Raw genomic sequence first — 27,817 nt, 5'->3', positions numbered from 1 at the left:
TCCCAGCCACACGTAGTTCAAGGAGTGGGGGTGGGTGGCTGCTGGTAACCGTGAGCAGAGCAGCGGAAGCCCTTGGTTTTCGGAGGAGAGGAGCCACTAGCGCTACTTCGGGGCAAAAGTGACCCCTTTGAGAAGGGTCAGAGAGAAACTGAAGCTTTTCCAGGAGGGCATTGAACCTTCTCTGGGACTCGTTCGGCTTGAGCAGCACTCAGGGCTCACTTTTTCTTCCTGACCCTGTGCTCCCCAACCGCAAGTGCTCCACTTGTGTTCACAGCCCCGCCTCCAGCAAAATGGCTTCCGTGGAGGGACTGAGGGGTCAGCCCAGGTCCCTGGGAGCCTTGACTTTCTTTCTTCAAGGCTGTGATTTGATAATGTTCCAACTTAGCACGCTTGTCCTAGGCCTAATGCACCCCACACCCAACCAGGAGAAAACGATGATTTCTGTTGTTGTGTAGGTCACCTAATAAAAAAATGATCGTAATTTCGGAAGGCACCTGGGTCCCCAAACTGTGAAATTCCACACACGTGTCCAGGCACGCTCAGCTGTAGAAGCAGAAAACGCAGTTGCATTTTCCACCCTTCTTTCACCCACCTTCTTTTCCCCAGATTCTCTCCCTCTCTTCTTACCCACTCCCTTTCTCTTCCTGAAACATAAATTGAGTCTGGACTGCGGTTCTTGGACTCAGACCCTTTGTGGCTTTTGCCTCAGCACTCTACCTGAGGCTGTCAACCAGGCCTGCCAGAGGCCCTCTGGTCTCTCTTCCAGTTAGACGGGGCTAGGTACCGGCAGAGCTCCGTGACCTCCTTTCTGGACTCTTCCTCTGACTTGCTGGTCCTCACAGACCTGTTCAATGTATGCGAGGTCTTGTGGGCTGCTAGCATCATGGTAGGGTGTTAATCACTTTTAAAAGACCTATCACAGAGCACTTGCTGTCTCCCAGTCTGACAGCCAGTAAACGTGATCTGGTGGGAGACAGAAGCAGAGATCTGTGGCAGCATATACAGCGGTGACTTGAGTCCCAGGCTCCAGAATCTAGATCTAAAGGGTCTTTCTAGCCTATTAACACCCCACCCCCATATCTTTCTTACGGTGAAGGCTAAACCATTCTTCACTAATCCTGTGGCCTCTTTGATACTGGTATTTTGCTCTCCCAAAAGCCACTGGATGGTTTACTTTGGCTTTTTGGTAAGTCACACTGACCAAAGATTTTTTTTTCCTTTTGTTTTGTTTGTTTTTTTCTCCTGTTTTGGGGTGATACTGGGGATTGAACCTAGGGGCACTATACACTGAGCTACATCCCCAGCCCTTTTTACTTCTTATTTCAAGACAGTGTTTCCCTAATTTGCTCAGGCTGGCCTAGAACTTTCAGTCCTTCTGCCTCAGCCTTGGAGATTGCTGGGATTACAGGCCTACACCCGCCCTGCCAAAGGTGGCTTTGTAAAACCCTTTTTCTAAATCTAGTTCAAGAGCCCCATTTTCCTACAAATGACCGGATATGTATAGAACACTATCCTGGATACCTCCTTCTTGCCCCCAAGTCATTAAACAAACAAACAAACAAACAGTATTATTCTGTTTAAAGATACCAACAGGACAAAAATAACCCTGTTTTATCAAGCTTATCTGAAGTGATGAACATCTTTGAGAGAAAGACCAGTTTCTCTGGTCTTGATGCAGACCTTTGCCAAAGAGCTTATTTTAAGGGTACTAAATCAATTAGTCTCCCTTGGCATGAGATTAAGGCTAGGAAGTATGCAGTTGAAGATGTATTTAAAATGGTCTTGCACATATTTTTTTGGAGGAAAGGGTGGAGAGTCACAGGGATGCTCATCTAATGTTTTTTGATGACTAAAAAATGAAACAAGAACAAAAAGATCAATCCTAGCTCAAAAATCTCTCCCTAGTCCTAAGACTGAAATCAGTCTGTATTATTGTAGCTGCCCAGCTGTAAAATAGTTCTGCCTTTGTCAATATGAAAACCTGGGTAGAAAGGCCAGGTTAAAAGCCATGCTACTTCTTCTGGTCTGTGTATTCTTAGCCTCCCATATAGTTGAATGAAGCATGGACTCAGCAAGCTTGAGTGCTCACTATCACTTTGGTAGCCCAGGCATTTCTTCTTTGTCACCTTTGGGTTGAAAAGCTCAGAGATAAGTGCTTTACCTTAGTAAGCAGTTTAGTTTTCTATCTCAAACTGGCCATTTAAAGCACGTGTTTTGGAAAAGAGAGATAAGGGAGCACTCCCACTTTTATGCCTGGGTTCCCAGTCATAGGGCCCAGGAGTAGCAGTTGTGGGAGGATGGCTGGAGAGCTAGTGCTGACCTTTGGATGCAAATCAAGCCTTTTTAGAGGAGGAAAAGGGACAATCATTTCTAGCACATCAGTGAAGCCAGAGCCAAATATTTACTTTTTGTAAAAATACAAAGTCTTGGTTCTCTAAATGCATTTATGTAAAAAGAAAGAAAGAACTAGAGACTTTTATGTTATAAAACACATTTCTTTATTTTAAATGCCCAATTTGAGTGAAGAATAACTGCATGGCTATTCTTCCCAGGGAAAATGGGTTGGGTTTGGATGAAAAGTTGAAGTTTTGAAATGAGTTTGAAGGTTGTTAGAGTACCCTGACAATACAATCAACTGCACTATATAATCATTTCCCTTAATAGTTACCTGTCAGAGCACCTATTTCTTTTACTACAGGATTAGCCCATCAGAAGAATATCTGAGTTGGACATTTCACTGACTAAAGACTACTTGAATATGTTTAAGTCTTTAATGTCACTTTCTCCACTGCCTATGACAAAAACTAGTGGAAAAATACTGTCTGGAAAAACCAGCAGATCTGCTGGTAACTGTAGTCAAACTGCAATTGTATTTACCTATCAAAAGGTTGATCTAAATAGTAAGCCTAACATTTCCTTCTAAACTGTCATTGAAAGGATATGTTTATTACAGTGTCCTCCATCACTGAGGAGAGAGAAGGTTTAGGTAAAGTTTAGATGAAAAAGGATGAGCATAGTATACCACTGATACAAACCACATGCAGCAGTACATAATTATAACCTGTGCTATTCTATGTACATTTTATTTGCCCATGTCAGAGGTGAAAAAATAAATGTAGCTCATCTATGGGAGGAGTTAATAAAGTATTCCAAATGCATGATCTAACAAAACTCAGGGATAGTTCTGTGTTTTATTGTTAACCCCTTGCATGAAATCTTCTGAAGCTGAAAAGAGAAAGGAAAGGGCTTTTGTGCTAGTTGATCCTTGGCTATTCTAGGGCTCAGGTTGGTGTGAAAGGGATGAGGAGGTCACTTGAAATCTCCTTTTATCTACTCTTATTTTCTCTTTGGATCAGCAACTTTGAATAGACATCATCTAATCGCTCTTAATGCAAAGAAACTATGGGAGCAACAAAAATGCCTTTTACTTCAGAATTGAATACATGCATGCGGACAGCTAGCTGGGCTCACATTGAACTGCATCTCGGCACACATGTGCTTAGAGATTTTTCCAGGCACACGGGTGTTTATGTAAATATTTCTCATATATTCTGTTGGGGGTATTGGATGACTTATTTTGCTCTTTATGCAAAGTAGGCATATACATCTATATTTAGCTTCTCTACAAAGTCCAGGTTATATTTTCGGCTGATTCTTCCTTTAGTTTTTTCCTTGTTCTCACTTTCTGGACATAGTTGAGTTTAGGGGAAAAAAAAAAGTAAATAATTGAGAATACAGACAGCCTTTTAGTTAAGTCATTTTATTTTCTTTCCAATTTTGACTGGAAGTGACAGTAGGATTTCTCTTATGAGCCTGGAGATGATGTGACAGGTGGGAGGTAATGGGAGTAAGACAAGACCTTTACTTTCAATTTCTACCCAAGATTTTTTTTCTTTTTGGTTTTGCTTGGAATTAAATTGGTTAAATCACAATAAATAAGTGGAAAATAAGAGCCCAGCATGAGGCAGTTAAAAAGTTTTTTTCTTCTATACATACATATCTGCAAATACTTAAAGCTGAGCAATTCATTACAACTTCCATTGAACTTAATTTTATTTAGTCTTATATTGACTAAAAAATCATTCAAGTTGTCTCCCTTAGATAGTGGTACATTAATTTCAAAAATAAATATGGGTGTTTAATATGAATGCTTACCCAGAAAAGGATATTTAATTTCTAGAAGAAAGCATCAGGCTTTACCTCCCCAAAAGTCATATTTTAAGCAAATTCACATTGCTTCCAGAGCATGGGACACTTTGCTGTAAATTCCTTTCAGGGAATACTAAGTTAGCAGGGCTACAAGTTCTCATCTCAACCTGCCAGCACCTCTTCCCCTGTATCCATATACCAGGGACACTTGGTTGTCAGGGTTAGGACCTTGAGTTTGCCTTCTCCTGTCACCAACCTGCTAGAGATCGCAGTTCCAAAGTTAGAGGTTGAGTGGGGGAGGATTAATCCCTCTTTAATTCCTCTTTTTTCTGCCCTCAATTCTGAACCCCAACTGATACATTTCCTTAGGTTTCCTGATGAATAGGAGCATAGAACTGTCCTGCCCAATAAAGATTAAATTAAGTAGAAGAATCCCAGCCGCTGGATATTTGGAAGCTCCGGTGGGGCGTCAAACCAACGTTAAACACATTTTTTCCACTCATTGTGCACAAATCCTGGATCTGTTGGCTTAACTTTAGGAAGAAAGGAAAAGAAAAAGAAGAAGGGAGGTAGGAAAAAAAGTCATGGAGAAAACCCAGTTTCAAGGGGAAGTGGATTTATGCTTAGAGCGGCTGAAGGCAGAAATAGGGCTTCCTGACCTTTCTAATCTTTTCTTTCCTGGAACTACTCTGAGCATTGGAGGCTCCCTCTTTCTCGGAGGGCTCAAAACTTCTGCTTTGGCAGGCCTGATTAACATTTATCTTTTAGGAATAGTGGAGTGGCCGGGTCATAATGGGGTATGCAGGTGAAGGGCATGTTCAGAATTCAGTCGCTTCCTCTATGGTGATTTTTTTTTTTTAATAAAGGTTTGGTAGCATAAACTGAGCAGTTTCCTCTGCTTACCACTCAATAGGAGAAACAATAGTTTTCTCTGTTGGTGTTCAGTAAGCTGGACACTGAACTTGAACCTGAGGCGGGGTAGGGCGCCCCCGGATGGCTCCAAAATATCAGTTGTTAACTCCCACCTGCTCCTCTAATCCCTGGGCGCAGTCCGGAGGGGCAAAAGGCAAGTCCCTTCGTGGCCAAGACTTGTCCATGCAAATACAACACCGAATAAATTAACCTCAAACCAGCTAGTTGGGGTGTAGTAGTTTAGCAGGACTAATTGCAGACAATGTAGTTGAAATGACTTTTCCAATTAGCTGCTGGTTGGAGTTTAGTTGGAAGAACTGTCAGCTCCAACGATGGGTAATTGCTTTATTGCTCACAAAACTATCATCTATTTAGAACATATGTGCTAATTACTCTGGATGGGCGTCGGAAAAGGAGACCATAAATCTAATAGCACTTAAAAAAGTCTATGGTGCTTGTAAGCAATCCCAGTCCCTTACACATTCTCTCCTGCTCAGGTTCTCGTGATAGATGGCTGTCTTTCAGGAAAGCGAAGGTTTGGATTGGAGATGCGGACCGGATGCTCTGGTCAATTGCGTGCAGGAGAGCAAGCGTCCGGTGCGTGCTGTGCTGAGGCGATAAATCACTGTCATCAAAACCAGTCCTCTCTTTAGCCGCGCACTTAAATTTTTTTTTCCGCAAAAAGATTACTTTAGAAATCTTTTAATTGGATTATACTGGGAAATTAATCTCCTTTAGTCTTGGCTAAATTTATTGTGGCCACTATCGGGAGGAAAGCTCTGTAACCGCAGTGAGGGCTATGTCCCGTTACTCCCTTTCCTCAGCTCTCCAGGGTCTCCCAACTGCGTGTGACAGTGGTGCCTCAAGTCCTCAAGAGTGACTGAAGTGAGAAAACGTGGAAAGGTACATCTGGTCGGAAGGCCCCGAGATCTCAAGTGAACCTCCTTTGTCCTAAATGTCACGTTTCTATCCCGGATTCTTTAGTTCCACAGCACCGCGCCTTTATCCACATGAAATTCTGATGTTTTGAGGGTCAGCTGCCAGGGAAAGAGGCTGGAAGATGAAGTAGGGTGGGATGGAGGAGGACTGCCAGCCAAACTCGCTAGTTTGCCCTCTCCCCCTCATCCCTCCTTCTGGGTTTTCTGCCGGGAGTTGGGGCCTTAAGGACACTTTCCAATTTTCTGCGCAAAAACGCACGGCTTTTTTTTTTTTTTTTTTTTGCGTTCTTCCTGGCACAGCTCTGGAAACAGTTCCCACTGATATGTATGGCGGGGGCAAGGACCCTCTCCACTCCATCTAGCTCCTCTACACCAGTATTGTCAGGCGGTCAGCCAGGTCCTGAGCGGCTCCGGACGCGGGAAGTTGATGGTTGGGCCCCGGCGGCCGCGCCTCTCAGCGGGAGATAACAACATCTGCCTGTAACGGGATACCTACTTTTGCAGCTCAATTTAGCTCTTAATAGCAATCCTCTGAGGTGTGGTTAATTGATGGGGATAAAGGCGTAATGACTTGACGGGGAGACGCCAATGATCCTTTAATATACTTTTAAAAGAACAACAACCACCCCAAACACTGGCGAGTCATTGCTCCGTGACTGGAGCAAGGCAGGGATCTGGAGGCTGGAAAAGCGGCGCTGGTGCTGTTTTCAAGAGGCGTCAGTGCCTTCAAGGATGAACACCTGAAAGCCACCAGGGAGCGCAGGTCGGATTGGCAGGGAGTTTTGCTAGGCTGCTGGAAGGGACTGAGTCTGGAGAACTTGGGTTGACAAGTGACCCAGCCGACTGGCGGGGTGGAGCCCCTAACCAGGAAAGATGCTGCCCCATCCTGGTTTCCACCACTCTATTAGTCTTCTCCCTGCATGAGATTGGCGGCTATACTCCCGGTGCCTTCGCCTGCCAGCTTTCCGGGGCTAAAGCAACTCCTCTTCCAGTGTGAGTGACCGTGCTTTGTAGGAACTCCAGGAGTTAGGCTATCTGGACAACCTCTGAGGGGTTCCAGCGCCACCACAGAGAAGCACGCATCCATGTGCATGCGCGCGAAGACCGCCCCCCCCCCCAAGCAGAGTTGGAACACAGCAGTCCTGAGCACGTGGTGGTATTTAGGCCGGGTCTGCCCAGAACCCTGGGGCGGAGAGTCCTGGGATTACCTGCTCTAGAGCTGGGTCCTGGCTATCGGGTCATAGCAACCTTTGTGCAGCATCCATTCACACCTCTGTTCACTGCTCTTTCTTCAGCAGCTTCCCTTTCTCTTGCTTGGTTTCCCTTAGCTCGGTTCTAGTTGAGTCTTTAGAGTATGAATGGAGTGTTTTACTCTACTCAAGCCCAGAATTTAGGTTTAAGCAAGCACTAAAATGAAAAGAACAAAAATCTATTCGCGTTCGCGTCTCTCTCTCTCTCTCTCTCTCTCTCTCTCTCTCTCCCCTCCCCCCCCCCCTCAGGGAGGGACGGTGATGTTCTTGAAGGTTTTACATTTTGGCGAAAGATAACCTTAACGCTTCAGGTTTTACCTCTCTTTGGAAGGGGAAGGAAAAATGACTTTCTAATCATCATCTATGTTTTATTGCATTGAGATACTGTAGTTGTTTTAGACTGCAGCGATTGACCATCTTCCCTCCTAAGCCAACATAACAGGAATGAAAGTATCCCAAGAAACTTAATTTCCCCAAATCTTCATGATGAGAAGTTTGTGTCTCCGGGTGAGAAAACGTCAAGGTCAAGAGTTTGAAAATACGCAATTATGATTCTGAACTAGAAGAGTGTTCTTGTCTTGGTGTGGTTCCGTCCATTCCATCACTGTCTAACCTCACCAGTGCGGTTCTGCCCTCTGTGTAGCTTTAGGAAATCAACATTCACTGTCTAGCTCCTGATTCCTCCATGGCCCCAAGCCAGGAAGGATGGCGAACTGGGCTCCCAGGCCATAGTATTGATCTTTTGGCGCCTAAGAGTCAGGGACAAGGTCCCAGGTCTAAATGCTAGCCCTGGCTAGTGACTCCTGAGAAGCTCTCTGCCTTGGATGGAATTCAGGATCTGGCTTCAGGTCCCCTCTGAAGAGGTAACCCAGGCTTTCCAGACTGGGCCGCCGGAGGTCCTGAGTTGCCTCTAGCGGTCTGCCTGAGCCCTTGATCACGGTGGCCCTCGGCTCTGTAGATCCCTAGGATCGCACTTGCCCCAAGTCCAGCAGCATCCCCACCTCATTCAAGGGCCTTTAATTCCGGTTTGTCTCACATTCCTCACACCACAAAGGCGCTAGCTACCAGAGAACAAATTCTTCATTCTGCAAACAACGCTCCCTGGTAGGGGAGCCCTTTCCACCCTTCTCCCAGGGGCTCCTGAACTTCAAACCTGATCTCAACCACGACGGGAACAGCTCCCGGAAGCGAGGCCCACATCCGGGCACCGTGCCTCGCTCTCAGAGTTGGTGGCGGGTCCTTCGACGCAAGTACGAGCGTCCCCAGCAGAGGTGCCCGAGACACGGGATCAGTACATTGGGATGTCGCCCTGACAGTGACTGGCCGCAATCTTGCCTGCGTCCAAGGCCACCACCCCGAGAACAAAGCCCGGAACCTGCGCATGGGGATTCAAGAAGAAAGCCAGGCCCGGCCGGGGGGTGGCGCACATTTTCCAGACCCCAGGTCAAAGCTGGCAGGTAGCGTCCCCTCGAGTCAGCCTGGCAAACCTCTTAGGAATGGGCCCCGAGGGAATGTGAGCCGGCCCCGCCCAACCTTGTACTGTTTAGAGATCCAACCTCGAATGAGGCAGCTTTTTCGAGTCTTCAGTACAGTTTCTTTGCAGACGCTGCTTGGGGCGCTGAGCCTTGACGCTCTCGCGGGCTGCCTGACAATTTGCCCTGTTTGAGGCAGTCAGTCTTCTTCAAGTGTTGGTCTGGGAGAGGTAGGAACCAAGCCCCGATTTTCTATGTTAAGGAAGAACTTGGTTTTAAGAAGCTGGGAAGCCAGTGAGAGTAACTTTGTGGCCTTCGATGTTTTTGAAAACATCCATATACAAGGCAGAATCAGCCCAGGAAAAACTCTTGTGTGATTCATTAAAAAGATATTGGAAGACCATATCTCAGAGTTTTTTGCAGAGACTGCTTTATAATCTCTCAAATTAGAGAGTTGGTATGTACTGTGCCACCAATACACTGAATAGTATCTTCCTTCAGGCAGGGATTCAGAAACGGAAATACCATCACCTTCCAGCCAAACTGTTGTGAGGACCGATTGCAGGGGAATTGGGGCTCCAGATGTTGCACCAGAGTCGCTGCAAGTGTGAGCAGGTAATGTGGAGAAGAATGACATTGTTAACAGAAAGCATCTAATTAACAATGACTTCATTTGATTGGAAGGATGAAGAAGGCTTTTTAAATCAATCCAGATTCACTGGACTAACCTTGGCCAATTTATGAATATGGAGCCCTACTGGGGTCTGCTTTCTTTCAAAGATGTCATCTTAGAGGTAATAGCTTAGGTGAAGTCATTTGGTTACACTGTGGAAACTTTTATAGTGCCTTCCTTGGGAGTTTAATTCAGTGCTTCTTCATTTTATTAGGAACAGACTGACTCCATCAACTGTGCTCTCCCTGTTTAGAGGCAGGACTGCTTGAAGCAATTAGGTTCACCAATTAGCATACTTTTACTGACCCCAGCAGCAACACCGATCCTTAGATTATCCATTTCTTCAAAGTCAGGGAAAAGCTGGAGCACAACATGCTTCCCAGGTGTCCGTGTTGGGGAAATAAGCCCACAAGCAGGGCAGCACAGCAGTACAAAAAACTTTCTAAAGTCCTACAAATGTTTGTTTCAGTAACTCTGATGTTTTTTGTTTTGTTTTGGCCCCATTCTGATCCTGGATCCTATTATACCATCTTACTTTGACATAGCATTGAAAACCTCTCCCCTTTGGTTGTATTTTGGCAGAATTGCTTTTAAGAAAGTAAATTTTCTCCCTTCTGTTCTCCTGTGTTCTAATGATGTTAGGGATGTGGAAAACCTTAAGGTCCATTGAGCAGGAGTCACTGAAGGGCTCCTTAATACGCTTTTAGGTGATAAGCCTAAAAAGGGATTGTGTGTGTGTGTGTGTGTGTGTGTGTGTGTGTCCATGTCCATGGTCATGGTCATGCATGCATGCATGCATGTGCCTACCCACCTGTGTCTCAAAAGGGTGAATATGGGGTAATACATTATTTTTCTTAATTTGAAGGTGCACCTGCAAGACTATTAAAATCCTTTCACTGTAAACTCAATCAGCTGGTGGCCAATATCTTTAGTAAAAAAAATCTCAGGAGCCTAAAGCAGTCTGGGAAGGAAGAGGTTTTGCTCTTGTCACTTGTCATGGGTAGTGAAGGGATTAAATTTGCATGGCTATTGTCCCTCTCTCTCTTCCCTCAGATATATATTCCTCTGTAAATTTTCAGTAGATTAAATTGCTGACAATTTATCAGTAACAGTAACAATGTAATTCTCCTAACCTTATTAAATCAATAAATACTAGATTCCCTGCATTGAATTCAAAATGCATCAGTATGGCCAGGAATTGAGATCATGTGGCCACAGACGTTTGGATTGAAGATGCCACTCAAAAATTGCTTGTTTAACATGTATTTAGTTTCTTTTTCTAATTTGGATCTGTGAGTAGATGTTCTTTTTTTTTTTAACATTTCAGGGACAATTTTTGATAGTTTAATTTTTTTGAGTTTGTATATTCTTGAAAAACCTTTTACTAATTCCTTACATTCCACCATGAAAATGATACATGAATTTTTAACAATAGTAATATACTGGTATATAGTTCTTGTCATTAATTTTCATCTAGGGAATATACTTCTACTCAGAATACATTATTTTGGTAAAACACATTCAAGGTGAATAAATTTCTACATAAGCATAAGTAAATTTAGATGTGTATTTTTTTTTATAAGTAAATATACTTTGTGTGAATATATTGCTGTACATTGATTATTACAGTCTTTTTCTTCTTTTTGGTATTAGGGATTGAGCCTAGGGATGCCTTACTGTTAAGCTACATTCTCAGCCCTTTTTATTTTTTATTTTGATACAGAGTCTCAGTTGATAAGGCTGGCCTTGATTTTGCAATCTTTCTACCTTGGCCTCTTGAGTTGCTGGGATCATAGGCATGTACCACCATGCCCAGTTACAACAGTGTGTTTTAAAAAGGAAACCACACGTATCTTTCAACACTGTCTACTATATTACAAACTAAATAATTATTTATAATTTTAAAACAAGTTATTTATAATCTGATTTGCTTGTTGAAATTTGCACTACAAAAGGTGAAATTAAATATTTCAAGTCTTAAAACTTAACACAGCACTTAGGGATTACAAATATCTCAAGTGTTATATTTTGTAGATGAAGAAATACCTGAATTGTGGTTTGCCAGGAACTGTCTAGTTATATTGTAGATATTAGTGGGTAAATTTATAGTTAGTTGCTACTGAAAACAGGGAACATTTAAAGTACCAGAAAGTGAAATGGAAAAAGTAACATTACTCTATTCAGATATTTTACTGTATTAATTAATGATGCTAATTATTTAAAAATATCCCCTCTTTGTGTCAGCTGACATGTATGCTACTGAGTTCTGAAGATATAGTCATTGGCCCTTGGGTTCACTGCACTGTGGAAGAAAAATCTTTATTTGACGAAATAGGCAATCAACTGAAATCTATCCTCTTTAAATAAACTGATTCTTCAGTATTTTCCCAGTGTTGGTGTAGGTTGTTGTCTGTGATGTCCCCTAGGGCTCTTTCCTCTGCTCTCTGATTTGGTATATAAAAGCAGCCCTGAATGATGGATTACTGTGTCATTGCAGCTAGCAAAGGATTAATTTGTTTCATTGATTTCTCTTTAGGCAGATTGCCAGAATTTGCTGCTTCCCACCTTTCCTCAAGACTTCTACAAGTAATAGACAGTAATAGCCTAAGACAAATCAGCTCCTTCTTGTAAAAATAGAATCAGAAAGAGTCCTAGGAAAGCTATGACAAACTTTTTTTTAATTGATATGCTGGGGAGAGCAATTTGTTTTAGAAATATTTTTAATTTAAAAAATTTCTGGAATTAATAACATATAATAAAACATGTCAATAGATATAAGTAAGAATTTGTAATGTTTAGTCCATAAAAATGTTTCCCAATTTGTAAGGATCCTGCTTGACAAAGGAAAAAAACCTGTTTTTCCTTTCCATGCCAGATTTCAGGATCAAATAACGTGTCAATACAGATTTATGTAAGTTTACTTTTATGTTTTTATAATGTTATTTGAATTTTTTGAAACTTTGGACATTGACTAAGAGTATCAAAGCATAGAAATATAATTGTCTGAAAAAATAACTTTTTCTAATTAAAAAAGAGTATCTGCTCTTAATAGAAAATTTGTAAAAATTACAAATGACATTTTGAGTATTTTCCTAAATCTTTCCTCTGAGCATTTAACATAATATTATTTTAATTATCATTAAAGTAATTTATATAGTCTGTATAGTGTTTTCTTTCTTTCCTTCCTTTTTTTTTTCAGTGCTGGGACTCAAACTCAGGACCTCATGCACACTAGCAAGCACTCTACCACTAAGCCATATCTCGAGCCCTAACTGTATAATGTTTTAAAATATATACTTTAATGAATCATTGCTCTACTTTTGAAGAAATTAGATTTCTGATTTTTCACTAGTATAAATAAAGCTGTGATGAAGAACATTTTAAATCTTTGATCATTCCTATTCCTATGGTTATTTCCTTACAATGTGTTACTAGAAAAGGATTTGCTTGGATTGAACGAATAGATTTAAAAAAAATTATTTAGTTGTAGATGAACACACACTATATTTATTTATTTTTATGTGGTGCTGAGGATTGAACCCAGTGTCTCACACATACAAGCAAGCACTTTACCACTGAGCTACAGCCTCAGCCCCAGAATAGACTGTTTCTGAAGATTCTTTATAAAAATTGCCAAATTATTGTTCAGAAAGAGTCTACCAATTTATACTGATACTTAATTTTTTTCTGTAGAAGATGCCTTCTAATTTATGTTACCCAAGCAAAGAAAACAGAACAACAGTCTTTTCCTTGTGTTCTGAAAGCAGTGGTAGAATTTTGCATGTACTTAATCTTTTAGAAGTATTTTCCCAACTGCAGATGTGAAATAGGCTGGTTATACAAATCTATTTGTTTCCCTTCTGTAGTGCTGAAAATTATATTGATTTAATGATCTCAAGTTATACTTTTTATGCAATTAGTTGTGTAGTAAAAACTAATATTGTCATGTGCTAATGTCTTTTTTTTTTTGCCTCTATTGTGCTATGGTAGTAGTCCATGCATTATCAGCAAGTTTGTGCTTTTCCTGTGCTTTGCTGAATGGAAAAAGGAACATCTGTTTCCATTATATATCTGCATCATAATGATAACAATTAAATAGCTATTATGGTAGTATACAGTAAATATATTTTGTTGAATGACCTATACTTCCTTTTTGGAAAATTTCAGAGATACCAGAGACACTGTTTTTACATGTAAGGTCCATGTAGGGGTTGAGAAAGGTCTTTGCTTACTTTAGGTAAGTTATTACAGTTATTATTGTCTCAATAAAATCAACCAACCAAATTCATGTTTGTACACAGGATTTTCAGATGTCACTCTTCAATATATTTTTCTTAAATATACAAATTATTTGGTATCTCTCTTAATGCTCTTGGATGGGTATATCATGCTGCTAATCATACAGGTCATTTTTTTGTGCCATTTGTGTAGTTTTTATTTTACTAAGTTGGAAAATTGAAAATAGCTACAGCATATTTCACTTTCCTTCTTATATTTGGGGCACATAGTTATAGTTACCTTTTAAAATATTTGGTGCGAGGATTGAACCCAGGGTCTTGCGTATTCTAAGCACATATTTTATTGCTGAGTTATATTCTCAGCCCCCATATTTACCTTTAAAGTTTAGCAGGAAAATGTTTGAAACCACACAAAACTCTTTCCATTGACCTTTCAAATTCCAGAGGAATATTTTCATTTATTTTAGTTTTTGGTGAAAGATGTTTTGGTGGTTATATTAAAAATGATTAAAAGTATTTCAGATGAAAAGTAATTATAAATAAAGAAATATAAGCACTTATGTATCATAAATCCAGTTTGAGAAATACAGTATTACCAGTAGTACCAGTGCAATTGAATGTGTCATTGAATATACTTTTTGGAATATATTCCCCTATGGCTTCTTAAATTTGATGGTAATTATCCTTTTAAGTACTTTTTTTTTACATGATCTAAAAATTTGACCTAAGTGGCCTCTACTTTAAATAAGAGAATTTTAAAATGTTTGAGCTATAACTGTTGTTAGAACCCTTTTAGTCTAATTACCTGTAACTGGGCATGTTTTATATTGTACTGTCTTTGTTTTCCCCTTCTGGTCTCTGATGTCTTTCTAACCATCATTAAAAAAAATATTATATTATGTCTTGTTTTCCATGTGTGAAAAAATGAAAATAATCTGAAAGAGAGGTCTAGAGAGTTTAAATAATGTCAAAAGACCATATAGTAAGTCAGGGAGCAGGGAATAAAACCCAGTTCTCCTGACATCAATTCAGGCATCCTCTCTTCACTTTGCCTGTCATTTTTGGGGGTTGTTCTTAAGTGAAAGGAGAGGGAGAGAGAGAGAGGTTAGGAAGAAGAGCAAGAGAAGAAAGGGAGAGAGAGAGAGAGAGAGAGAGAGAGAGAGAGAGAGAGAGAGAGAGAGAGACACTTTCCCTCTGACTTTTTTTTTTTTTTCTTATAGGGAAAAACAGTGAAGCCACATCAGCCTGGAAGCTCCTCATACATCGATAAGACAGTGTGTCTTCTAGAGCCTGTGAGTCCCTTCTATATTTTTTGGACTTTCCTGGAAACAGTGATAGTTTGGATATAATGAGACATTCACTAAGCTCTTTACCTTACAGTTAATTTTTTGCCCTCTTCAATCTAATCAGAGCAGGAAAATAGAGACAGGCACAAACATAATTGTCTCTTTTTATGTACATGTACCTATTTTCAATATATTTTGCAGTCAGGACTTTAAGGAATTATTTTCTCCTCCTTGGTGTAGTTTATGCTATGTTCACATCACAAATGGCTTTTTATGTGAAAATGAGTTTGTTTCTTGTTTCTGTTTCGTGACCAACTTGCCAGTCCTAAAGTGAAAATAGCACAAGTAGAATAATGTGGAAACACATTTTAAAAATCCCTTTGGAGAAAAAACCCATTCTAAAACTTAGAATTATATGCATGTGCTTTCTTTTTCAGGTTTTTATTCTAACAAATTTAATTCATTCTTAGTTGAGATGATTAAGCTTGAATCAACATTTACATAGTGCCATGCATCTATGAAAAAAATAGTTGTAAAACTGGAGGTTGGAGTTATATATCCTAGTGTAATATCATTTTTTCCCAAAATTTGTTGCTTCAAAATCAAATAGTTGGTTGAGGAAATTATTTGCTTTCTTCTGTAAATACATACTGGAAACTTATAATACCAGTAATCATATTCTTTAGGGTGGATGAAGCTACTAATAGCAATTTTGTCAATGCTATAAATATTCCCAAGATAGTTGTATTTAATAAGTAAACCAGATAGCACATTTGTCTTTGACTATTTTAGGTCAAATTATCTTATGGGTTTAGCATCTTCTAGTAGGAAAATTTCACCATCATATTAGCGTAAGGAGAGATCTGTATTCAGATACAAGTATTCAGTACCCCTTTTATTTAGGTATTATTTTAGTCATCCTTACAAAATATGATTTATTTAATTTCTGTCTAAGAAGGCTTTCTTTTTGGAGAAGCACATGTATGAGAATATTTTAAAAGACTGTTTTAAGTCTAATTGTAATTTATGGAGAACATCTGTAATGTAAATAATTTTCTATACTGGTTTAATTACCTCATATTATTCTACTCTACTAGGTAGATAAAACTGAATAATATGGACTTTTTTTCATATAGCAGCTTAAATATAGTACTGTTCTCAGTGTCTTCATTTTAGTACAAGTTGAAATTATTTCAAAGCTAGCAGCATTGGCTGTATATTTTCCATTGACATAGCCAGTACACAATTTGTAGCTTAATTTCAGAGTTGTCTGTGGGCAAAAAAGGGTGGAATTTTTTTCAGCCAACTATAGATTTGCATGTTGTAAAAATTTCTTTGTGTCCTATCTTGAATTCTCAGATATTTAGGATTTTCCCAGTATTTTATTCGTAGGAATATTATGTAAATTTTGTCTAGTGTTTTTAAGATATAGTCAACACATACTTATTGAGTTTTTTCCATACTTCAGGCATATGGCATAGTTAAAGATATAGTCCTTGCCCTCAGGAAGATAATAATTGATATGATCTTTTACCAAAAATGTAACAGGTTATATTTTCTTAATATAATACCTCATGTGATTTTATATTAATATTATGATAGTGGGACTTTTAAAAAAAAGAAAATATATTTTACTTTCTCTTGCTATTCACCTTTTGAAAGAAATCTTGGAATTATGGTTTGGGGTTGCCAAAATTAAAGTGTTCTTAATATTGATCTTGAATAAATAGAGTATGGCATTTTAAAATTTTCGATCAATTCTTTAAAATAAGATCTTAGATTTTTTTCTCAATACTCTATTTTGTTTAAATTAAACATGTTAATTTATTTTTAACTGTGCCTTCTTTTTTAAAAAAATATTTTTTAGTTGTAAATGGATCTTTTATTTTATTTATTCAGCAAACAAAAAATTGTTACATAACAGTATTCTCTGAAAAGAGGCATTTATTTTACTTAATTTACTAAGAAGCAAGTTCATTTTTCTTCTTTTTCTTTTTTCGTAGTAAGGATTAAATCCAGGGGTGCTCTACCACTACATCTTCAGCCCTTTTTATTTAATTTTTTATCTTGAGACAGGGTTTCACTAGTTTGCCGAGGCTGGCCTCTGCCTTTTGATCTTCCTGCCTTAGCTTCCCAAGTAGCTGGGATTATAGGCCTGTACCATCACACCTAGTTCCTTTTTCTAAAACTCAACTAACAAAGCCTAGCTGAGTTCAAGTTACAACCACACTAAATATAAAGGTAAAACATGTTTTTATAAAGATTTTTCAAAACCCCTATATTTGATCTTGATCACATATTAGCTTGGATGCTGCTATTGAATTTATTATAGCATTGAACATATTCTTATAACTCACCAATGATTTATTAAATGATGCTAAGAATAATTACCATTTAGCTGTCTCACAAGAAGTGGGTTGCTGATATTCATTTTCTGAAAAATTTGACCAATGCAGATAACTGTTTTGGATGAAAAGGTTGACAAAATTACCATTTTTTCTCTATAATAATTGCGGTCTTTCTGGGATTAATTGTGCAATAACCTCTTCTGTTTTAAAATATGAAGATATAGATATAAGTTTCAGTTTATATGTATGATAATTAGCAGTAGAAGTAAAATTTGTATGTGGTGTAGAGTGTTTGCATGAGGTACCAGGTCCTTTGGATTTTAGTGATATATTGGGTTTTGCATTACTTACATATTTCTCAAAATAAGTATTTGAATTCCAAAATAAGCTCTTTTTCAAGTTGTTGTTGTTATCTGCAGAGCAAGGGATAGAAACCTGGGACTTGTGTACTGTACCATTGAGCTATTCCCCTAGTTCTAGTTAATTTTGGAGATATATATTTTAAAAGATTTATATTTATGAAGAGGCACACACATTTAGTGATACTTGGAAGATGGTTACAGTGGATTTAACCATACTACTAGGGTTATCCGGGTAGTTTTTTGAACTGGTTAATGCTTAGTGATCAGAGGGAAGAAGAGAGTGATATTGTGGAACTTTGAAAGCCAACTGATGTCTAATGACAGAGCCCCAAATCACCAAGATCCTATTTGTATTGCAGTTCAGAAATTAAGTTCAAATGTGTTTTGAGTTGTATGTTGGTCAGCTTTGTGTTGCTGTGACCAAAATAACTAGGAATAACCTAGAGGAGGAAAAGTTTATTTTGGCTCATGGTTTTAAAGCTTTCAGTCCATGATTGGCTGGCTCCAAAGTAGAAAAACATCATGGCAGAAAGACATAGTGGAGGAAGGCTGCTTAGCTCAGGAAGCCCCAAATCTGAACCTTCTGCACCGGGGACAAAGATTTAAGCACATGAGCTTTTTGAAGGACATTCCAGTTTCAAACCACAGCAAGTTGTGACAAATAATTTTAAAATTTGAAAAGTCCTGAATTTTATAATAAGGAATTAGCTGAAGGCAATATTTTTTTATGTAGTATGTATGTTCAAGACTTTTGCTCTTACATAACCTTGCCTAATTATTTTTCCTATCCAAGAGAAGTATATAAAACCCCTTAAGTTACAAATTTTTCTGTTCTGTAAACAGCAAAATTCTATTATCATCATTATATGCTAAGTAAATTTCATATATTATTTAATTTAATCCATTCATGTAAAATGTAAAATTCCTATTTTACTGATAAAGAGTTTAAGGCTTAAACATGTTTAATTTGCTAGAGTCATATAGTTAGTAAATGACAGATCAAGGATTTCATTGAAATAAGTGTTACTCTATAGCCCTTTCCTGTTATATGCCAATGCCATTGTTTCTTGTCAAGTAATTCATTATGCTATCTTTTGATTATGGTTCAAATTATATTCTTACAGGTATATAAGACACATGAAGCAACTCTGTTAAGAAACAAAAAGGAAAAATTAATAACCTCCTGGTATTCGTTTTTCAAACTAAACTCTTTTTAAAATAGCTTTATTTTATTTATTTTTCATTTTTGTGTGGTGGTAAGGATTGAACCCAGTAACTCATGAGTGCTAGGCATATGCTCTACTACTGAGCCACAATCCCAGCCCTCCTGGTATTATTATATACCAGTCAATAGGATGTTTACATTCTCCAATGTTAATTTAAATGATGATATCTGTTCCAATTCTGCTACATTGAATGAAGAAAGACTTATGTTTAAAACATAAATTTATTTTGGCATTAGGTTGACTTGGCTATTAAAAAGTGTATTTGCTACCAGATAGAAAAATAAATAGCAAGAAAATTTTAAATTTATGATTTGTAACCTTTAGAATATTTTTGCTTTTAGTGACTCTCAAGGGGTAAAAATCATGGTTTCCCTTAGTAGGTATATTATTTTGCTTGGGCTGCTATAACAAAGTACCACAAAACTGGGTGGCTTAAAAAAACAGAATGGTTTGTTGTCAAGTTCTGGGAAATGGAAGTCCAATATTAAGGTGTCATCTGGTTGCTTCCTTTTGAGGGCTGTAGGGTAGGATCTATTCCATGCCTTTCTTCTTATGAATATTTGCTGGAAGTCTTTCCTGTTTCTTTTTTTTTTTTTTAAATCTTTATTTTATTTGCTCATTTATTTTTATGTGGTGCTGTGGATTGAACCCAGGGCCTCACATATGTGAGACAAGTTCTCTACCCCTGAGCTACAACCCCAGCCCTCTTTCTTGTTTCTTGGCTTGAAGATGTACCATACTGATCTCTTGTCTTCATATTTACTTGGTGTCCTTTTTGTGTGCATGTTTGTCTTTGTGTCCAAATTTCCCTGTTTATAAGGACACCAGTAATATTGGATTAAGGCCCACCCTAATAATTTCATCTTAATTTGATCATTTGCAAAGACCCTATTTCCAAATAGGGTCACATTCATAGGAACTAGAGATTAGGACTGCACGTTCTCTTTGGGGGATACAATTTAGTGCATACCTACAGGCAATTTTTCTGAGATAGTATATTTGAAAACTCTTTAGTAGTGGTTATACACATAAGTTTGAAGTTTATCAAAACATTGGTATGAACATATGTCCATAAATGAGTCATGTGTGACTATTTGTTTTGGAATAGGATTGCTTTGGGGCTTGCTTTGTTTTTATAAAAAAATTGTAGGAAGAACAATTTGTAGAACTATTGGGAATAGTTTTGGATAAATTAAATATGATTAGATATGAAAATATATAGGACTGTATAAGATAACAGAGTTTAAAGTTAACAGTAGCTAATGGTATGATGAAGTTTGGATTTCCATAGGCATTTTGGGCAAGAGAATGTTGCAGAGGAAGGCAATATGAGTTAAAGTCCTGATGCAGGAATAGTTATTTTATGTATGGTGAGTTGTGGTTATGAAGAGAGAAAGTGTTGTTAGACCATTTTAAATATTTAGTGCTGATTTTAGCTATTAAACTTCAAGAAAGGTTTATTTTAATTTTATTCTGTAGAATATTTGGAATATATCAATAACAAGAAAAACATGACCCATAACTCTAATACTCAGAGTTAGTTATTATTAACATTTTGTTATTTGATAAAATCCCAGTCAAGTTCCTGCCATCTTTTTCATTCAGATTATGTCATATAGTTTTCTAAGATAAGTTAAATTCTGTATTGTTCTGTGAGTCTATATCTGAGTTCAAGACTCAATGGATAACACACCTGAGAGTCTAGTGATGAGTCGAATCACAATATTTCCCTATACCATCTAGTCAAGCCAGCTTTGTCTTATATGATTGAGTCATTTGCCTTGTCCCCTACCCATCTCCTTTTGTACTGCTGCCAAGGTCTTTTAAATAATTATATCACTCTCTTGGCTTAACTCCTTTAGTAAGGGTAGAAGTCCAGCTTTTTTATCATTTCTGTGATCTTCCTCATGCCTTTTTCTTCTCATCTTTAGTGTTCCCAAAGCTACTTGACAATCTCAGAATATTGTATACCTTTTTGCACCTCCATAATTTTCACCTCTTCTCTCCACTAAGAATGTCCTTTATCTATGTATCCCTCTTTCTAGCAGCTATTCATTCTTTAGTATTCATTGCAAATGACATTTCCTCTTTGAAGTTTTTATTCTAAGCCTAGTTTTCCTTCTTCTTAGTCGTAGCACTTTCTATAAAACTTGTCATAGAATTGATAACAGGGTTTCATTGTGGTCAGTTTTCACCTTTTCCTCTCTTACTAAACTCTTGGTGTTTTGTTGTTATTATTATATGTGGTACTTGGGATTGAACCTGGGACTGTTCTCCCACTGAGCTTCATCCTCAGCCCCCATTCTTGTTTTAATTTTACAGGCAGGTACCATTACGATGGACACCAAACTATTATTTAAATGCTGTGCTAGGTATTGTAGAAATTGGAGACCAAAATGAAGAGGAATTTTCGGAGTTTGTGGCCTAGTGGAGGATTCCCAGTTTTAGTGAGTTTGTGCAGGATAGTGGTAAGGAATATAATGAAGAATTGTTAAAGAAAATATACCTGAATGGCCCCTTAAAAGGGCATTGTGTACAGTGTGTTCAGTGCTTTAAAGTTAACAGAGTTTATTGTTACAGGTGGCAGTGAACCTGCATTGCAGGTTGTAGCATATGTTTTCTTTAAAAAAATTTTTTTTTTAGGTTATAGATGGTCACAATGCCTTTATTTTGTTTATTTGGTTTTATGGGTGCTGAGGATCGCGAACCCAGTGCCTCACATGTGCTAGGCAAGCACTCTACCACGGAGCCACAACCTCAGTCCCTGTGGCATGTTTTCAGTAGTTGTGTTGAAATTTCCTGATCTCTACCTGCAAGAGGAGCCCCAGAGCTTCAGCTCTGTGGGTGCAGCCTTGCCCTGATATGAGGCTGTTACTTTCCCACTTCATCTTTTCTGCTCTAATAGGGGAGATGGGTGAGAATTTAGTTGTTTGTTTTGTAAATAGCCACAGAGAACTGAAAGAAAAAATGTTTGAATAATATCAATACTTTTTGTATTATGTCTTATTATTTTTATATTGGTTTATAGAATCCTTAAAGAATGCTTTTCTCATTTTGGGCATTTAGCATTGTGATGTTGTTTAGTTGTATCTAGTTGTTAATGGCTTCTTATTGATTTTTAAGTTTTTAGTCTAATTTCTTATTCTCTTAAATAATAAAAAGGTACATAACATTAATTTTACTTATTTAAAATGTGCTCCAGTAATATGTAATAAGCTCCTCACTCTTAAGGAAGAAATTCAACTAGAAATTGATAAAATTCCACATCAAGAAGCAGTAGAAATATTGTATTATAAAACTTCTGTATTAATAAGAATGAACACTGTAGTTAGTAACCAAAGTATTTTTTCTTCATAAAAAGTGGGAGTATTTTTCAGAATTCTGGGAAATGTCAAAGTAATTTTGGCTCTAGTCATGCTGCATTTAATGCTATTGAGAATATTGCTAGCATTAACAAAAATATTCTGTAATTTCCTCAGATATTGCTACTGGTGATGAGGGATGTAAAGTTGGCATGCTTTCATGTTTTGAGCATTATCATTACGCACTTCTGATTTTACATGTCAGAAGCAATATTTTTGTTAAGACTGCTGAGAATATTTTTAGTTAGGGGTAGAGGTTAGGCTCTTATTATTTGTATAGTAGTGATATATAGAATAAAATAAACGTGTCAGAGTAAATACATATATAATTTCATATAAGTATTTAAAAGTATTTATACATTTGTCAGTTTTTTGCTCTATCAGAATATAGTGGTTGTTCAAGGAAGACAGTTTTATTTTTATATTGATTATTTTATTTTGTAATTTTCTGTGACCGTTGTGAATACTCATCTTGCAGATATAAGCTATTGTTCACCAGGGAGCTTTGGCAAAATTGGCTAGATGAGCCAGTCTGTCTTCACTAAGGAGAAACAACTTGAAGCTCATCCCTATTTATGGTGAGTCAGTATCATCTTCATATATGAAAGATCCAGATTAATGTTATTTTGTGTTTGTAGTGTTATAAGACAATAATTTAAGTTAAACTTTGTTTTATGAGATATTATTGGAATGTTGTACTATGATGCTTCATTACTTGAATCTAAAGGATAGCACAGAAATAACCCAGACACAGAAAAAGAATGGAAGTAATCATTGTTGTTTCTGAATGTACTTAAAAGCAGTTTTTTTTTTTCCCCCTGAGCCTGGATCTGGCTGTGTTGTCCAGGCTGGCTTCAAACTCCTAGGCTCCAACTATCTTCCTGCTTCAGCCTCCCAGGTAGCTGGGACTATAGGCATGTGCCACCACACCAAGCTAAGAGCAGTTTGATTAGTTCATCTCACTTCTGTTCTTATTTCCATATGACATGCTAGCTAACTAATAATCCATAACTCTTATTTGAATGAATGTTTAATATATACATTAAAATACATATATGGTATATTTATTTTAAAATGTATTATTTATTTCTGAAATTCCTGGATAAGTGCAATATCAATGTAAAAGTTCTCTTCTATTCTCTTTTTTAAAAAATATTTTATTTTTTTGTTTCAGTTGGACACAATACCTTTATTTTATTTATAGTTATATGGTGCTGAGGATTGAACCCAGGGCCTCACATGTGCTAGGCGAGTGCTCTACTGCTGGGCCACAACCCCAACCCTCTTCCATTTTCAAGTAGATTATTTGGTCTTTCAACTGGCAGTCATTGTTTATGCTTGTCTCAGACTGCTATGCCAGAGGTATAGTGAATGACCACATATGTTTACTATTATTACAAGAATCAGTAGTATATTTACATAACAATCTTCAGTTTAGGCTAATATAATTTAATGCATATTTAATAATCATAATTTCATTTTGCTGTACTAATCACATTTGTGATTTGACACAATCTTACCTTACCATGAAATATGTGTATATGTGAATGTGAATGTATGTATATAATTATGTATATAAGTATATTTAACTAACTTGATACAGGTATTAATCTTGCTTTGGCCCTTTTTATTCTACCTGTTTTCACTTGATTCATCTTCATTGTCAGATCATCAAAATAAGGTTTTTTTAATAGTCTTGCTTTACTAATGTTCTTTTGTTTTTTTCAGAGAATAAATTTTATTGTGTATATTTAAGATTCACACCATGATATTAAGGAATATTATTAAGGAATATCATACAGGTAGCAAAATTGTTACTACAGGGAGGCAAATTAGTATATCTATCATCTCACATAATTACTTTTTGTTGTAAGAGCAAATAAAATCTCCTTATTTAAAAATCCTAAATACAATGTACTTTTATTAACTGTAGTCTCATGTTGTGAATTAGATATCTGGAATTTTTCATCCTGCTAACATTGTATCCTTTGACTTACATCTTCCCATTCCTCCCTATAACCATAGTTTTATTCTCTGTATATTTGAGCTTTCTATAAAAGATTCACATATAAGTGAGATCATGCATTATTGTTTTCCTATGTTTGGCTTATTTTATTAGTATAATATGTTTCAGATCCATTCATTCATTTTGTGACAAATGGCAGAATCTCCTTTTTAAGGCTGAATGATAGTCTCTCTTTATCTGTGTGTGTGTATATATGTATATATATATATATACACTCATATATGTACACATATATACATATATGTACATATGCACACATACATACATGTGCCTATGCACACACATATGTATAGCCATATGTAAATATGTATACATATATATGTATACACATGTGTATATATTTATGTGTGTGTATATGTGAGTGTATGTGTCTCTATATCTTTATATATCACACATTTTCTTTGTCCATTTGTCTGTTGATGGACCCTTATTTCTGGATCTTGTCTATATAATGCATATGGGAATGGGGAGTGAAGATATATTCATAAGGTGGTGATTTCATATTCTTTGTGAATATACCCAGAAGATGGATTCCTGATTATACAGTAGTTCTTTAGGAACCTCTGTGCTATTTTCCCTAATGATTGTTTCTTCTTTTTTATTATTATTATCCTTTAACTTTTTTCTTTAAGAGTATAAATAAATATCAAGGTTAAAGACTGGTAAAACAGATGCTCACTAAAGTTAAAAACTACTAGATATGGACTTCTATTTTTCCATTCCTGCTTTATTGTAACATAAGCTTACATGAATATGGCCAGCCCAAGCATCTATATGAAATGTTATGAATAGGCCATGGAGTGAAAAAAGAGTAGCATGGAGAAGAGATTTGAATTTTTTTTTAATTTGGAGAAAAGGTTGTTATTGTACAACTTTCTTTTCCTCAAAAAGACTCCCAGTATCTCTGTAGTAAAATAGAACTCTCCTTTTCTATGCTTTACAGATAACTATTAAATATAACTTGATGCATTTTTCATAATCTTATTCCTTGAAAAGATTAGTTTCAGATGATATTTCTCAGTACTGTTATTATTATTTTCACAGTGTCTACTCCAAACCTTTTCAGTAGAGCTAGGCTTTGGAAATGTCTTTAGTATTAAAATGCAAGCAAATAAAAATTAATGTATAAGTTTAAGTTCATAATAGATAGAATAATTCTTTTGTAGTTATGACAATAAAATGCTATTATTGAATAAAATTTGCTCAGCTTCATGTTTGTACTTTCCATATCTCATTCTGTCTTCATAGTACTCATATTAGGAAGAAATAATAATCCCAGGATTCTATATGAGGAAACTTAAGAGTTTGATTACATAAGGTCAGTGGCTAACCCAGGATTCTGGACTACTAACCTCTGAACTTCTACTTTAAATTCCAAGTGCTGTATAATACTTCAAGAACCTTTTCCTCCTGGTGCAGGGGATCAAACTCAGGGCCTTGTCCATGCTCAGCAAGTTCTCTACCATTTAGCTATACCTACAGCCCACTAAACTGCACAGAGCTTTCATGTATAAAACTATAGATGGGGCTGCTTCATTCTCAAAGTCTAGTCTGGCTAGTTCATAATGATAATGTATAAAAGTTTTGATTGTGGTACACCAAAATGTATCTGGCCAACACATTTGCTTTTGTGATTTTACATAGATATAACTTTTGACAATCTTTTAGTATATTAGGTACTAAACTTATTGTTATATATATATATATATATATATATATATGCATATGCCACATGTATTCTTTAAGTAGAATATTGGTGGTATTCCTTGAAGAATTTATGTGGTACATCTTGAGTGTCGGTTTTACTTTTCAGGTAGTGCATCTTGAGTGTTGGCTCTACTTTTCAGGTAGTGGAATTACCGTTTAATTCATACGTTTGCTAGAAGTCGAGACCTTGGTTCTGGAACATTATTTACATATAAATATAAAATAGGTCTTCTAAAACGGTGGTATTTGTTGTCTAATGGATACATCATGAAATGTGAAATGATAGTTTGACCATTGTTGAGGAAAATCAAATCCATTATGGAAACTTATGGTTCTATGATTTTTATATTTAAAATCCTTCAGTGGTTTCTTTGTTTTTAAAATATAAGTATTATTATTTTTAGTGTATATACAAGGTCTCCTGTTATTGGATAATTGAAGACTGCTTCAGGCAGCTCCAACAACTTTTCCTGTTACCTACCCAGACATCATAGGTACTCCTTACATGTTAAAATCTCAATTAAATGGAATGAGCTTGTAGGCATGTTATCATGGTAAGCTTTTTTTTTTTCTTGTATTTTGTCCTCAGCATATTTTCTTTCTGACCATTATGGTCTTTCTTCTTTGCTTCATTGGCAAGTACCAGCTTTTTATTCTAGATTCAGCTTTTTTAACTCCTTGAAATCTTTCTTAGTGATCATCCTTTGAGTCTGAGCCTTTCCAATCTATGATTCTACTCTAGAACCTGTATTTTATTGCTCTTATTTGCATGCATCTTTCTTACTAGATTGTGGACTTCTTAAGGGCAAATACAAATGCTACATATATAATGCATATTTATATTCCAAATTTTTAACATAATGCATGGTGTAGAGTTGATGCTTGATAAGAACTTGTTGAATAAATGGTTAGTCTTTCCAGAAAGGAAAAGGTGATACTGGCCATTAATGTGATAATGGTGGTAAAGTGAATTCCAAAGTGGAGTGCTACTGTGCTTTGCAGGGAGCATTCAGTGTATAAAAGGGGATCTTTCTCAAAGTTTCACCATAATCATATTAGTTTCTCAAAATGTGTAGTGTATATCCAGAATTTTGTTATCATGAACCATCAAAAATTTGTTATTGGAAATTTACTTATAAAATTTAGAAAGCTGATTTTTTAAAACAAATATTAGATTTCAATAATGAGTCCATTAAATTTTAACTCTGTTATTTTTCTTAAGGAGATCCATATGTGCTCTGGTGTTATAATCAGTCTAAAGTTGGAAACGAATATTTCTGTTTAAAAATTATGCAGAGGAAAACTAAAGAGGGTCCTTTTGTTATCACATTTAAAGTTTCATTTACTCTAAATTTGTAATTTTTTGCTCTGTAATCCCAGTCAAAGTGTTATATTATGGCTAGTATTATTACTATAATGATAAATTCTGACATGGTTCAGTAGTTTTATGTTTGAAAAACACTCATATTACCCCTTTAGTAATATGCTAAGATTTAAGTTGGTGTTATATTTTGTCTGTTTATGGTTTAATTTTTATAAATAATTAATTTATATTAATTAGAGGTTGTATGTTCTTTCACTATCATATTATAATTTTAACTGAGGAAATACTAAACAATGAAGATATTTAAAGGAAGCTTAAGTTTTCTGATATCAATTGGTTTCTATTAAATGTCTTGTTTTAGGAGATATAGAAAGAACTTCATACAACATACTGAAATAGAATGAACTATGCTGAACAGCATATTCACTAAATAAGTAAAATAGGGAGAGAGTTTTGGGATTAGAAGAAATGACATTTTCGTTTTGTTTTTTTCAAGCTAAAAATACTTAAGACTTAATTTTGTAGGAAGACATTACATATGCTG

At 36.6% G+C, this 27,817-nt stretch overlaps 1 protein-coding gene across 1 annotated transcript in view; it reads left to right on the top strand.

The window, feature by feature from the left end:
* Positions 1–27,817, top strand: part of LOC120885707 (uncharacterized) — a 144,439-nt gene that overhangs the window by 4,922 nt on the left and 111,700 nt on the right. The window contains exons 3-6 of the mRNA XM_078022230.1: positions 9,223–9,336; positions 12,270–12,305; positions 14,853–14,924; positions 22,695–22,794. Of these exons, the coding sequence (XP_077878356.1) occupies positions 9,223–9,336; positions 12,270–12,305; positions 14,853–14,865 (163 nt within the window). The 3' untranslated portion in view covers positions 14,866–14,924; positions 22,695–22,794. The remainder of the gene's footprint in view (positions 1–9,222; positions 9,337–12,269; positions 12,306–14,852; positions 14,925–22,694; positions 22,795–27,817) is intronic.

This window comes from Ictidomys tridecemlineatus, chromosome 1 (assembly GCF_052094955.1).
Source record: "Ictidomys tridecemlineatus isolate mIctTri1 chromosome 1, mIctTri1.hap1, whole genome shotgun sequence".
NCBI lineage: Eukaryota > Metazoa > Chordata > Mammalia > Rodentia > Sciuridae > Ictidomys > Ictidomys tridecemlineatus.
This window is presented reverse-complemented; position numbering and strand designations above follow the sequence as displayed.